The 13,886-nt window shown below is 52.0% G+C and overlaps 1 protein-coding gene across 7 annotated transcripts in view; it reads right to left on the bottom strand.

Moving 5' to 3' along the window:
• NFATC2 (nuclear factor of activated T cells 2) overlaps positions 1-13,886 on the bottom strand; it is a 133,366-nt gene that overhangs the window by 50,539 nt on the left and 68,941 nt on the right. For all 7 annotated transcript variants that reach the window (XM_084777932.1, XM_084777931.1, XM_084777933.1 and 4 more), the window contains exons 4-5: positions 12,317-12,519; positions 10,784-10,956 (exon numbers count right to left, since the gene is read on the bottom strand). In XM_084777932.1, the coding sequence (XP_084634058.1) occupies positions 10,784-10,956; positions 12,317-12,519 (376 nt within the window). The remainder of the gene's footprint in view (positions 1-10,783; positions 10,957-12,316; positions 12,520-13,886) is intronic.

The following is a 13,886-nucleotide window of genomic DNA, read 5'->3' as shown; positions in this document are numbered from 1 at the left end:
TTGAGCTCTTGCCCCCACTCTGTGTGAGCAGTTCCTCCCTCATCACCTCAGGTCCTCCTCAACTTGGCTTCCTTAGGGAGGTTCCCTGGGCCACATCTCCACTTCCTTGCCTCCAACCCCACCCCACTCCCTTTCTCCCCTTGCCCCTTCCTGCTTAGCCCCTCTCTGGAGAGAGGCTCACTTTCAGACACCCTATGCCTGCTGTCCTCAGCCTAGAGGTGGCTGAGCACAGGTAAACAGGTCTCTCCTATCTCCGCCGCGGTGAATGAAAGCTGGGCAGGACAGGCCTGCACAATATGCTCAGGTGTTCATAGCAGCCTTGGGAGGAAGTCGACAGCAGAGATTCACATCCAGCGGGGGCAAGTCCCTATCTGGTTCCTGCCTGGTTGCAAAGGGAATCCTCTGGAGCACGCCCAGCACCAGAGCCCTTTATGGTAGGCAGGCTGCAGGCTGCAGGCTGCAGGCCTGAATAGAGGCAGGTGGGTGACCAGCCAGGTGACAAAGGAACTCCAGCTCCAGCCAGGTCCCTCCCACTCCCTCAGGCCCCTCCCTCCCTCCCTCCTCAGCCCTGCCTTCCTGGTGAGTCAGCGTGAGCTCCTGGCTCCTCTCCTGGAGCTGAGGGCTGGGCAGAGGGCCAGGTCTTTCCATGCCAGGGCCCCTGGACCTCCCCATCCGGGAGCCAGCCGGGAGCCTGAGCAGCAGCCTCTCCTGAGGCCCAAACTTAACCCTTTCCTTCCGTGTCTGCACATATCACCCTCTTCCTCTGTCCCCAGGGCTGGGGGTAGGGGCCTTAACTGAGCAGCAGGTGCACTTAAGACTCCTAAGGACTCCTAAGGCTTCCACCATGTCCTAGTGACTTGCCCAGCACCATGGTCCTGATGCCTGGCTCTCTGCTCAGAGCCAACACCACATCCCACCACCTGTGGGCTCCAGGATGTGTTGAGGGGCCAGGGATAAAACTGTTAATTCCTCCCACATGGGCATGTTATTAAGCCTGTCTCTCAGTGTGGGAGCCCCTTGCCTTTCTAATTGAACTACTGCTAAGGCAGGGTGAAAACAGCAGCTACAGGGACAGCTTTTCAGAGTCACCCTTGGTGAAGAGGGGGTATGGGAGGGGGGAGGGGGGCTAGGGGCTGCTGGCGCTGGAGACTCCAGCAAGAGCCACCCCTCCCATTTTACAGGTGGGAAACCTGAGTCATCGATACTGAGGAAGCCAGCCAAGGGCTTGCAGCCAGCCAGGCTGGGACCAGGCTGGGTGAGCTCTCCGAGGGGTGGGAGCCTGCCATGGCTCACCATGTACTGTGCATGGGGGTAGAGGGTAGCCCCCCTCTCCATACAGCTCCCGGGCTGCCTGCAGGCAGCAGCATCCACCTAGGCACAATTGCAATGCTACCTTCTTCCCTGAAGGGGTTGCTGCCTCTAACGAAAATGTAAAGAGAGCTAGCCACCTTCCTAGAGGCCTCAGCGTCACACCCAAGATGTGGCCAAGCCTTCTGCATGGGATCTCATGGGAGACGCGAACATCTGGTCTCTCCCCAGCTCCAGCCCGACACCGCACTGGACCTCTAAAATGTACACTCTCAGCCTCCATGTCTCCTACTTTGGGGCTGGACCCCTCTTTACTGTGGGGCCAGGCCATGCACTCCTTGAGTAGTCAACCCTAAATGTCTGGCCTCTTCTCACTGGTCTCAGTAGTGCCATGCCTACCAGCTGTGACATCCCAAAATGTGTACAGACACGGCTGGTGTCCCCTGGAGAAGGAGGGCCACAAAGTCACTCCTAGCTAAGAGTAGCAGTTGTAGAGATTCTGACTTAAAGAGTCTGAGGCTAGGACCCAGCTGTGCTTATTTAGAAAACAATCCCAGCGGTCCCAGATGTTTGGTATCATTGCTGTGGGAGATGGGGGGGTCATACGTCTGCCATCCCTTGGCTTAATGACCCTGGGCAAGTCATTTCACCTCTTCGGGTCTTCTCTGTGGCATGACAGCAGTGCCTGCTACCTGCTTCACAGGTAAGCTTCAGGTAGATCATGTGTATGTAGCAGACACGGTTAGAACACAGCTGGCACACTAGCTCATCTCAACCAGAACGTCCAGGGTGGATACAAGGAGTAGACAACGGGTGGCCTCCCCTTATTAGCCAGAAAAATGGAGCTTTGCAATCTTGTTCTGTATAAAAGGAATTTAGTGTGGCCAGGAACGTGTAACTTGAGGCAGTATGTGATAACCCCTCAATGAGCTGTAGTGTGCACTACTGTCCACTGTTTGGTACAACGAGCCCCTCTGCGTGTGGGGTGCAACACTTGTCCCATGCATGCTTAGCATGCAGGAACAATACAGTGCTGAGCTTGGCACGATCTCAGGTACAGTGGCGGCCAGGTCCATCACTGGTTTCTGAGGCTTCTCGGTGGTGGCTCTCGATCCCTAAGGCAGGTGTGCTGACTCTGAAAGGGGGCCTCCCAGGCTCTGCACCAACGTCAGGCTGAGGCGGTGCTTACTAAAAATCCAGAGCCGCCTGGCCACTCCCGCTATATCTGCATACTTTAGGCAGAGGCCAGAAGTGTGCACTTTACCCACCCTCCCACACGGGCTTATCCCAGACGTTTCAGGGCTCAGTTCCACGTGGCAGAGGCCACCCGAGGACAGGGGAATTCCTCCCAGGCAGTACCCCAGTCCTTGGAGAACCCCCTCAGCAAAGTGAAGCGGTCCAATTAGCCTCTGAAAGAGGAACTGAGGAGAGCTGAGTGGCAGCGAGAACGGCCCTCCTGGGGCCTGCAGTTCTGCCTGACGCAACCTCCGCCAGCTACTACTGCTAATTGGAGCAGCGTGCAGGACCCCAGAGGGCTTCCCGGAAGTCCCTGGGTCTCCTGGACTTTCTCCCACTGCTCTCGTCAGCCTCCAAAGCTCCCGTTCAGCTGTTTGGAGATTCCAGGCCATCCAAACCTTCCTGTCTCTAGTTCTCTAAGCAAACCCTGCCTGGGTTCAAATCCATCCTTGTGAACTGGCTCCAGCTTGGGGACAAACCAGACCCAGGTTCCTGTTTAAGCGTCCAGGTGGCCCCCAAGCCTCTTGACGCTGCTCCCTCCCAGTTTCTGGCACCTCATAAATTGTCTCAGGGTCCCATATTTTTACAAGCTCTGAATCCACTGGGCACAGTGGTTCACTTTTCCCAGTGCCAGAGCTGACCTGCAGCCAAGCAGTGAGCACTTCAGAGCTCTTGAGGGAAAACTCATGGGTCCTTTCCCACGCCTACAGGGGTGACTGGCCAAGACCATACTCTGCCTTTGGGAGGGGGGGACACAGGAAAGGCTGTCTGGGGAGGTGTCTGTGCAGAGCCAGGGTTCTGTCAGTGTGGGGCAACTACTACCACGGAGAGGACCTCGAGTCCTGGCATGTTATGATTTTTTTTTATGTACACTAACACTAAGTGATGAGGGCCCTTTGTCAGTACGAGGATGCTGCAACGTGCCTACAGAGTTCCAATTCTAGCTTGATGACATGTAGCATTGGGGCCTCAGAAAATCTCTCCATCTCTCCCTTCTTTTCTTTGCTTGAGTGTTTATTGCATTTACTTTTATTGCCCAAAGAGCAGGAATTACTCCCATTCCAGCGTCGAGGGCACCGCATCACGGGACACACTTGAAAGCTTGTGGGAAGAAGGGCAGATGAAAAAGGCTTGGATCCAGCCTGGGACTCAGCTACTGGAAGAAGCCATGTGGGACACTCACCCAGCAACAAGGCCAGAGGCGCTTTCTGCCTTCCCAGTCAACTGGCCCAAACTGGCCTTTCCTGAGTGTGGGGCCACAGGGCACTCTCTTGGAATGGCAGCCTGGAACAGCAGATCCAGACTGGGCCAGAAGGAGCTGCTGTATCCAGGCCCAGTCTCACTGTGACCTCTCACTACATCTTCCCTGGAGGTTCTCCTATGTGCCCACCAGGGAGTAGGTGCTACCACGTGACCTTGGAGCTCTCAGCCTCCTCATGGAGAGAAGAGGAGGAGTTACCCCACAGGTGATAGGTCCTACCCGTATCACCCCATCCACATGGCCCCAGGTATAGGCTACACTCTGTTCCTTTTCTTTCCTGGCCTGACCTTGATGTTCTCCTAATGCCATGGACACCCTCCAACATCCCTAATAAAGCTCTACCCACAGGCTGCATGAACCCCAGTTCACTGATGGGTCCCCTCATCACTGGGCAGGGGGTGGTGGCTCTAGCTACAAAGACAGAGGAGAGAGCCAGGGCTTCGGCCCGCTGCTATGCAAGCTAGGGCTGCAGTAAGCAGCCAGCCTTCCTGAACCTTTGAGGTGATAGGTTCTAGGGATCAGGCCTGTCCGGGTCACTGGTGCACGACAGTGCTCATCAAATATGTCTGGATATTTCTGGATGAGGAAGCAAGGGGCCCACGGGGTGATGAGGCCGGAGAGGGCTGGCACATGCAAGTCTGTGGGCACACTGTGTGCATTCCATGCGGCGCGGTTCTGTCTGCCTGTTCCCATGTGGCTGGATCAGGCAAGGTGAAATGTCAATCAGCCGGAAAGTCACCTGGGTCCTTGTGCCTCAGCAGAGCAGTTCTCTTGGCAACTTCTGCCAGGCTTCTCATTCCTCCCCCAACTGGTAGCCTGGCTCCTCCTGAGTGGTAGGGTGTGGGGCCCACTGTGCTTCCCTGGGGCAGCTTGTGTTTGCTGAAGGCTCTCATGCACCTGCAGTTTCCCAGGCTGTGGATTCCCTGTGATGATGTGGTGGCAGCCAGAGGCATGGCAAGTCTGCTTTGTAGTGCTACAGGGACTGTCAGTCACAGGTGACTGTCCACTCTAGACCACCACAGGGGTAATGCGGGGGGTGTGGGGTGTGGGTGTAGAGTAGGGCTACAGCTGTGATCACAACCATACTCTTATGTGACACATACATGTGCACACTTAACCACACACCAGCAAGTGGGTACTGTAATTACTCCTATCTTCCAGATAGGGAAAACTGAGGCCTTGGGCGTTAAGTAACTTCCCTGGGATTAACCACTATTCTAAACCCTTTCTACTCTCCTGTGGCCCCTGGTATTACTCAAAGTGGCCCAAGTCTCTGCTGACAAGTCTCTCGGGTGGCAGAAGCTGACAGAGGCCTGGCCTGTGTGCCCCTCTCCAGGGTGCAAAGTTGTGTGTGTGTATGCATGTGTATATATTCATGTATATGTACTCTCAAAGAAGATACTGAAGCATCCTGTAATGCAAATTTTTAAATGTATAAGTGAGAATGTGTGACATCCAAGGACCCAGCAACACCTTCCCTGAGTGTTTACCAGGGCAAAGGAAAGCCTTTGTCTACAAAAGAATGCTCATATCTTTACCCTGACACCCACACGTGGGGCAGGCCAATACCACTGCTGCTAACTACGCCATTGTATTCCTACAATTGAACACTGCTCAGCCACCCATAAGGGTAAAATGTTGAACCAAGCAGCAGGAACAGGCTCAGAAATAAAGTACTGGGGGGAGGGGGACAGGGGAACAGCAGGGTCCCCAAATGCCCAGCCTGTGTGTTTATCCCATTCTACAAGGTTGCAGAACTGGGGGGTGCCTATCATCCGTGATCGGTAGCAAACCAGGATCTGCCTCTCTGTGGGGCCTGGGAAGAAGCAGCAGCTGAGGGGGTAACTGGGACCTGACAGGCCCAGTGCTCTGTGTCTTGGTTGAAGGTGGTTGAAGGGTGTCTGCTATTGTCAGAAGTCACTCAACCAAATGGCACCTCTGTGAAACCTACAGTTTCTTAATTACACCTCAGTGGAAATGCGTGTGTCAGAGACACAAACCCGAGCCCACCTCCACTCTGCAAAAGAGACAAAGTGAGCTCATGTTGTGTCCTGGGTGGGCAGGGCCTCTGCACAATTGCTTTAGGCAGTTGTGCAGAGGGGTCTGCAGGTTGCCGGGAAGATCCCCAGGTCTTGAGTAGGGCTGCGGTGACTCACAGACTGGAGGCTCAGCAAGGTTTTCCCATGGGACTACAGACAGGAAGCTCACAAGGGTCTCATGGTGCTGGCTGCCAGTACCTATAGACGTCGCCTTTCTGTCTCATGGCCCACTGGGAAGCCTGTGACAGCATCTCCCTCGTGTTTCCTCAATGTCCTAGACCAACCAGTGCTAGTGACAGGCTGTGCAAACACCTGCCCTGCCCTGGCATACGGAGGGGCATACGGGGTGTGGTAGTCGGCGGGTAAGGAGCCAGCCGACCGAGTAATGGGCTGAGAGAGAGGAAGGGAGGTCACAAGTTCTCTTTGTCCTACTTCAGACATATGGCAACCTCCTTAAAAGTCCCCATTCCAAGACCATACCCTAAGTGGAGACAGAGTGTATGTGTGTGCTTATGTGTATATATGTGTGCACATGTACATGTATACATATTTTGTTTGCACATATATGTGCAAATGTATGTATTTATATGTGTGAGCACATGTATATAATATGTGTATGCATGTATGCACATGTACATATAGATATGTATGTATTTATGTGTGTATGGGCATGTATATATACATATATGTGTATTGTGTTTATGTATTTATGTATATATGTGTATTATGCATGTACATGCATGTGCACATGGGTGTATATATGTGTGCATACGTGTAAATATTTGTATATACATGTATATGAATATGCACGTGTGTACATACATTCATGTTATTATATGTATCTGTACATGTGTGTTAAGTATGTGTATGTCTTCATACATGTGTACATTCGTGTTGTTTATATGACTATGTATATGTGCATACATGCATGCATTCACATGTTATTTATCTGTATGTGCACATATGTGTATGTTATGTGTATTGTGTGTACACATGTGTTGGTTGTGTATACGTGTGTGAATGAGTGAGTGAGTGTGTGTGTGTGTGTGTGTGTGTGTGTGTATGTTTGACCCACACATGATTATAGAGTTCAGTCAAGCTTGAGCACCTGCCTGTGTGGAGCCGTCGGCAAAGGCAGGACTCCGCCACTGGGAGCTGTGGAGCATCTGAAGTGAAGAACCATATCAGGAAGAGCTGTGGCTGAAGAGTGACCACCCCACCCCCTCCCTGGCTGTGCCTGACAGCCAGAAGGGGCTTACTTGGAACTAGGGTCTTTGCACACATGAGCAGGGTCAAGATGGGGTAAGATCATATCCAGGGCTGAAGTAGGGCCTAAGTCCCCCCACTGAGGAGGATACACCAACAGTTGGAGAGGACAGGACCCCAAGGGGATGGGGCAGACACCTGAGCCATACACACACACACACACACACACACACACACACACACACACACAGGAGTGCAGGAGAGACACCTGTGAGGTACAGCCCTCCAACCCTATGGCAGGATTCTGGCCTCACATCCAGGGAAGATAAGTGTCTGTGGTTTAAGCGGCGTGACCACTGCTCAGAGAGCCTAAGGAACTGGCCCAGGGTGAAGCCATGCTTTTCCCCTACGAAGGCGAAGGTGGTGGATTTGAAGCTAAGATCGTTGATCAGAAGTCTGGGGGATGCCTGGGTGCTGAGAAACACAGGCGCCGGGCTAGCGGGGAGCCACAGCCCCTGAGGCTGAGCTGGGGCAAGAAGAACCACAAGAGGCAACAAGACCACTGTCCAAACAGCGGCATCCCTCGGCGTCCTCTTACATATTTTTAAAGCCAGGATCTAAGAACATATTCTTGCTCCCCAAGCTGGGGCATGGGAGGCACCTTTCCAAAATAAATAAGTTCGCCCTGTAAATACGGGCCAGCCCACTTATGTTTTTCTTACCAGCTCATCCTCCCCAACAGTGTAAAGTCAATTAGACAATAAATATTTATCTTCCACCTTCTGTGTCCACGGGTGTGAGTCACTAATTGTCAATATGTAGTCATTATCTGCCTACGGGCAATAAAACAAACCAATTCAGCCAAGCACACTCTTAGGGAGCATCCTTACATGGATGTAGAATAGAACCCAAAGGGGGCAATAAAACCCAACAGGACGAGAAGTGGGGGACGGTAGGTAGCTGGCCAGCAGCTGAGGATGCTCCTCACCCCACCCCTCAGAAAAACGGCATTAGAGAAGCCAACAGAAGCTAGTTCACGGAACCAGAAAGTTTGGGAGTCCGGCTTTGCTACTACTGAGTAAAATGGTGAATCACTTTACCAAGAAAGGCCAGGTTCCCTTATCTGTCAGAAGGAGGAAGATGAGGTGGCTGAAACGGGCGGGGGAGCCAACAGATCGCAAGGTTCAAAGGATTTCCGAATGCCTTGGCAACCTTGCTGAAGGGCGGCTCATAGAGGCTCCTGAAGACCTCAGGAGCCCAGGAGAAAGCAGAGTTACACGTCCTCCGTGTCCCCTACCCTGCAGCCGACCACGGTCCCACCCTGAGGGTGGTCTGCCTACACCGTGAAGGAGCCCCTGTCAGCTCAACACCTCCAAAACTCATGAAGGAAGAGTCTGTGTTTCCTTCTAGAACAATCCTGAGACTTTTGAAATCAAACAGGATAGGGCCGTGCCTGAGACCAGAGCACAGGAGTGAGGATGTAGCTGCCAGTCCTTTGTCTTTGCTTCCCTGCTGGTGGCTCTCTTGTTTCCCAACTCTTGAGCACAGATTCACTAGCGCCCAGCTTTGCCTGAATGAGTGACAAGCTATTGCTGGCCCTTCCCGGGTTTCCATTAGGCCAGGCTCTGGTAGTGTGCGTGCAGAGGCTGCCCTCCGTCCTTGCTTCCAGCCTGGGGGGTTCAGTTCTTCTCCACTGCTCTTATAGCACATGGTCCTACCCTCTCTGCTCATGCACAGCTCAAGACCACCTGATAAACGGGAGCCTCTCCCTGGCCCTCTGAGTATAACTTAAATTTACTGCTATTTTTTAAATCAGTACTGCATTGTGAATGTTTTTGGGGCAGGGTGGAGAGAGAACCCAGGGCTTTCTGCATGCTCAGTGCAGAATCTACATTTGAGCCTTCTCCTTCCCCAGCTGTCATTTTTTTTAAGCTTGGGAGTTTTTGTTGCTGCTGTTCCCTGTTCAGTCTCTTAAAACTGGAATTGGGCAGTTGAAACCATGTTTCCGTGTCAGCTCCCAGCAGCCTCCTGGGAAGGACAGGGCACCCTGTGGTCCCCAGTCTCCACTGCACCCTCCTGTCCGCCCCGCTCAGCTACTTCTGTTACCCTCCCCTCCTCCATCTCCCTGGCCACTGCAGGAAACTGATGTACAGCAGTCAAAGCAAACTTTTACCACATCCAGTAAAACAACGAATGAGATGATATTGAAAGTAACTGAACGGGAAACGCGATTATAACATAAAATGTCCTTAAAGACAGACTGAAAGAGCAAATACAGGGTTTTTTTTTGTTGTTGTTTTTTTGTTTTTTATCTATGAAACGCTGTTTCTTTCCTCTCCTTTTTTCTTTTTAAAAGAATGGCTGAACTTTCAAAACTGTAACAGATATCTGCCCCCCACCCCAGGCACAGGCCTAGAATCCCAGCTGCTTAGGAGGTTGAGGCAAGAAAATTGAGAGTTCGAATCTATCACCGGCAACTTAGTCAGATCCTCGCTTCATTTAAAAAAAAAAAAAGCTTGTACAAGTGTGGGAAAGGTAGCCTGGTGTTAGAGCAGCTGCCTGGCATGCAGGAGGTCCTGGGTTCAATCCCCAGTACTACACGCGTACATACACACGTGCACATGTGTGCCCCTGAGCAAAAGCAAGCTTCATCATGCATCACAGCAAAACTTTGCAGAAACTAGCAGGAGCTCACAGTGACTGCTTCTGAAGCCTGGAAGAAGCCAGTTGTGTGCTCTGCCCAGCATCTTCCTCAAGAACTTTATTTTTTGTACCAGGCTCTGAAATTTTCCTCTAAACTTTACATCCATCTTTAGGGGGCAGGTGGAGCCTTTATCCTCACTAGACTATGAGCTTCTTGGGCGCAGAGGATCTTACTGCTCTGTGAATATCCAGTGCTTGGCATGGTCCCTGCCCTCGGCCCTAGACAGGCCTCAGCCGGCAGGCAGGGGTGAAACGCCACTACTGTCTGCAAGGTTCTGGGGTTCCAGTCCCAGACCCACTTCTTCTGGGCACAGGTACTGTGTACTCAGTCTTTTAACTTGTGAAATGGGTATAATGGTCCCAAGCAGCGACCCGGAGTTGCTGTAAGCACATGGTCAAGTCCTTTCCACGGCATCTGCAGAGTCACAGCTCAAAGCTGAGGTTGGGGGGGGGGGTGGGATGAGAAGAAAGAAGGGGACGTGTGCTCCAAGAACTTAATGCAAATGTGTCTGCATGGTCTAAAGACGTGCAATATTTAAACTGTTCATATCGGCCGGGCGTGGTGGCGCACGCCTTTAATCCCAGCACTCGGGAGGCAGAGTTGGGCGGATCGCTGTGAGTTCGAGGCCAGCCTGGTCTACAAAGTGAGTCCAGAACAGCCAAGGCTACAAAGAGACCCTGACTCGAAAAACCAAAAAAAAAAAAAAAAAAAAAAAAAAAAAAAAAAAAAAACTGTTCATATCTTCTAAACAAAGCCATCAACATCTCTTAGCTCCCATTAGCTGTCCTTCCTCCCACCCCCACCCCCACCCCCACCCCCACCCCCACCCCCAGTGAGGCCACAAGACAACTCCATAAGCAAACAGAAACAGAGATCAAAACCTCCTGGGTGCAGTGTCTGCCCTTTTGGTCACCACAGACCAAATGTCCTTTCAAGTCCCGTGGATTCCTGTAGACCACCTGCCCAGGGCGGACGCTCACATGTGGCCCTTTTCCCCAGAAAGACCCAGCCCCGGGGGTTCTGACTTACAGCACTCGATGGGATTGGATGCCGCCTGCAGGGAGATGATGCGCCCGCTGGGCTCCGGGACGTGCACGCGGAACACCAGGCGAACGCGAGTGTTCTTCCTGCCGATGTCTGTCTCGCCCTTGCGTAGCTCAATGTCAGCGTTTCGGAGCTTCAGGATGCCTGCACAGTCAATGCTGCGCAGAGGAGAGGCCAGGTCATGAGAGCCATCTCAGCGAACACAAACGGCCACCCACAAGCCTGCCTGAGGTGGCTAACCGTCTCCCCACCCAGACACAGTGGGGAATTGCAATAGCTCCGTGGGTTTTACAACCAGAAGGGTATACCAAGATACTGAGTTGTTTTTTTTTTTTTTCAAAGAAAAAGAAAACAAAGAAAGAAGAAAGAAAGGAAAGGAAAACTCACAGAGTACTTAGAAAAATCTCCTGTGTAGAGATTGCTTCTCTAGGGAAATTTTTTATGTCAATGTTTCTATTCTCAAAAGCATCAGAAAAACTCAACTAGGCAGCTGGAAGAACTGGCCAAGGCTATTCTGCAAATGCCAGAGTATCCTGGACTCTTGAATGTAACAAAGGAGAAAGCTCCCTTGCTCCTTGGAAACACCCACTGAGACCTGTAAAAGCCAAGGACATGATCAACCCATCCCTCAGAGGACTCAGCTCTACACAGGAGACAGAGAAGAGAATATGGACCCTGTTGGCAATGGGAGCCCTGGAGCTCTAGTATCCTCCCTCCCGGGCCTTTCTGTATGCCTGAGTTTATTTCCTTATAAAAGGTTCTTTTGATGGCAGGCATGGTGGCGCACGCCTGTAATCCCTCAGGCAGACGGATCGCTGTGAGTTTGAGGCCAGCCTGGGCTACAAAGCAAGTCCAGGCCAGCCAAGGCTACAGAGAGAAACCCTGTCTCAGAAAAGAAAGGAAAAGAAAAGGAAAGAAAAGAAAGAAGAAGAAAAGAAAAGAAAGAAGAAGAAAAGAAAAGTTCTTTGATGTTGACACGTGTGTCACTGAAAAACGTCTTTAGGTACCACAGATCTTTTTGTCCTATTTTTTGAGACTGGGTTTCATGCAGCCCAGGCTAGCCTGGGACTCAATATGTAGCTAAAGATAGTTTGAACTCCAGGTCTTCCTGCCTCCATCCACATCCCCAAGTGACAGGATTATAGGTGTGTGCAACTATGTCCAGCTTTCATGTGACACTTTTTTTTTTTTTTTTAGTTCCTGGGTTTTGGAGGGGGTGTGAGACAGGGTCTCTCTGTGTAGCCTTGGCTCTCCTGGACTTGCTTTGTAGACCAGGCTGGCCTCGAACTCACAGAGATCTGCCTGCCTCTGCCTCCTGTGAGAGCTGGGACTATAGGTGTGCGTCACCATGCCCGGCCATATAATACTTCTTAAATAGAAAAATCAGGCAGGTCGTTCCAAGATCCGGCAACGCCAGCAGTGACTGTGAGGTGCCCTCATAGAGATCCCTCAACCCTGTCACTCAGGCCCTGCTCCCTTTCCCAAGAAGCCGCGCCCCGACTCCCCGCGCAGCCTTACGTGGCCCTCATGTTGTTCTTGGGCTCCAGAGGGATCTCCAGGACCTTGGTGTTGCCCACAATCTTCTCATAGCTGGTGGTGGTGACGGTTTTCCCCGTGATCCTGTGTACCTGATAGAAGGCGTGCGGCTTAAGGATTCGCTCGTCTGCTGTCCCAATGAAGATCTGAAGCCCCAGCGGCTTGTTCTCCATGTAGCCGTGGAGCTAAGGGAGGAAACAGAACCTTTAGTGTGCAGGGTATGGCTGCCCTTGCCTGACCCCCAGAGACCAGAGAAGCGCGTGGGCAGAGAGGGAGCGTGGGGTTGCCGTGCGGCCCGGATGGACGCGTGACCGGAAGCAGGCTGGGTGTCCAGCCAGAACAGAATGTTCAAGTAAGTTACAGGGATTTCCCTCTAAAATGGATGCTAAGGAGCCAAGAGAGAGGGGGCTCAGAGGTTAAGGGCACTGGCTGCTCTCGCAGAGGACTCAGGTTCAATTCCCAGCACCACATGGAGGCTCACAGCCACCTGTAACTCCAGTTCCAAGGAAACCCTCACCCTCTTCTGACGTGCACAGGTGCCAGGTACATATGTGGCACACAGGCAAAACACTCGTATACATTAAATAAACACACACTCACACACACACTCACTCACACACACACACACACACACACACACACACACACACACACACACTGGACTTTTAATCGGCCACAAGAAAACCAGGCGTGGTGGCACACGCCTTTAATCCCAGCACTCGGGAGGCAGAGGCAGGCGAATTGCTGTGAGTTCGAGGCCAGCCTGGTCTACAAAACGAGTCCAGGTCAGGCAAGGCTAACACAGAGACACCCTGTCTCGGAAAAAAAAAAATCAGCCACAAGAAACAATACAGATCAGAAGTACATTTGTGGAGAAACTGCACTTAACCACTGGCAAAGGGTCCAGGAAGTGAGGACAGAAAACAATCTGCAGCCCCTCCCCTTGAGCCACCCTCGCAACCCATTGGCTGGTAACAGCATCTGTGGGGGAGGGACTCAGGAGGCCACTTCCCTCTTTGAGTATCTGCTGGAAGTTAGTGGTAGCTGGGGAGAGAGACATTTCTTCCGTGGTATAGCTGCTGTAGGTGCCCATGTTCCTGTAAACAGCACGAGGAAAACTCACTGGTCATCAAAGTAAATAAAGAGACATAAAAGTAGGAGGGGACCGAATGAGAAGAGGTAACGGGGGGGGGGCAGGTGGAAAGGCTAAAAATACACTGTATAGGTACAGAGATGCCATAGCGAAACCAATTAGTGCGTGTAACCAACACATGGAAAGAAAAATAAAACACGCCGGGAAAGAACAAAGCAACAGGAACATAGACACGATGAGAAGAAGCACAACTCTAGCGGTTAGAGAGCAAGTGGGCGGAGTCAGCCGTGGTGGTGCACACCTTTGATCCCAGCACTCAGGAGGCAGGGGCAGGCGGAACTCTGTGAGTTCGAAGCCAGCCTGGTCCACAGAATGAGTTCCAGGACAGCCGGAGCTATTATACAGAGAAACCTTGATCTCAAAGAGAAAGGCTGAGGGAGAGGAATGGATGGGGGTGGG

The sequence above is a fragment of the Acomys minous genome (assembly GCF_964271855.1).
Source record: "Acomys minous genome assembly, chromosome: 3".
Classification (NCBI taxonomy): domain Eukaryota; kingdom Metazoa; phylum Chordata; class Mammalia; order Rodentia; family Muridae; genus Acomys; species Acomys minous.
The sequence above is the reverse complement of the archived record's forward strand: the minus strand, read 5'-3'. Positions and strand labels throughout refer to the sequence as shown.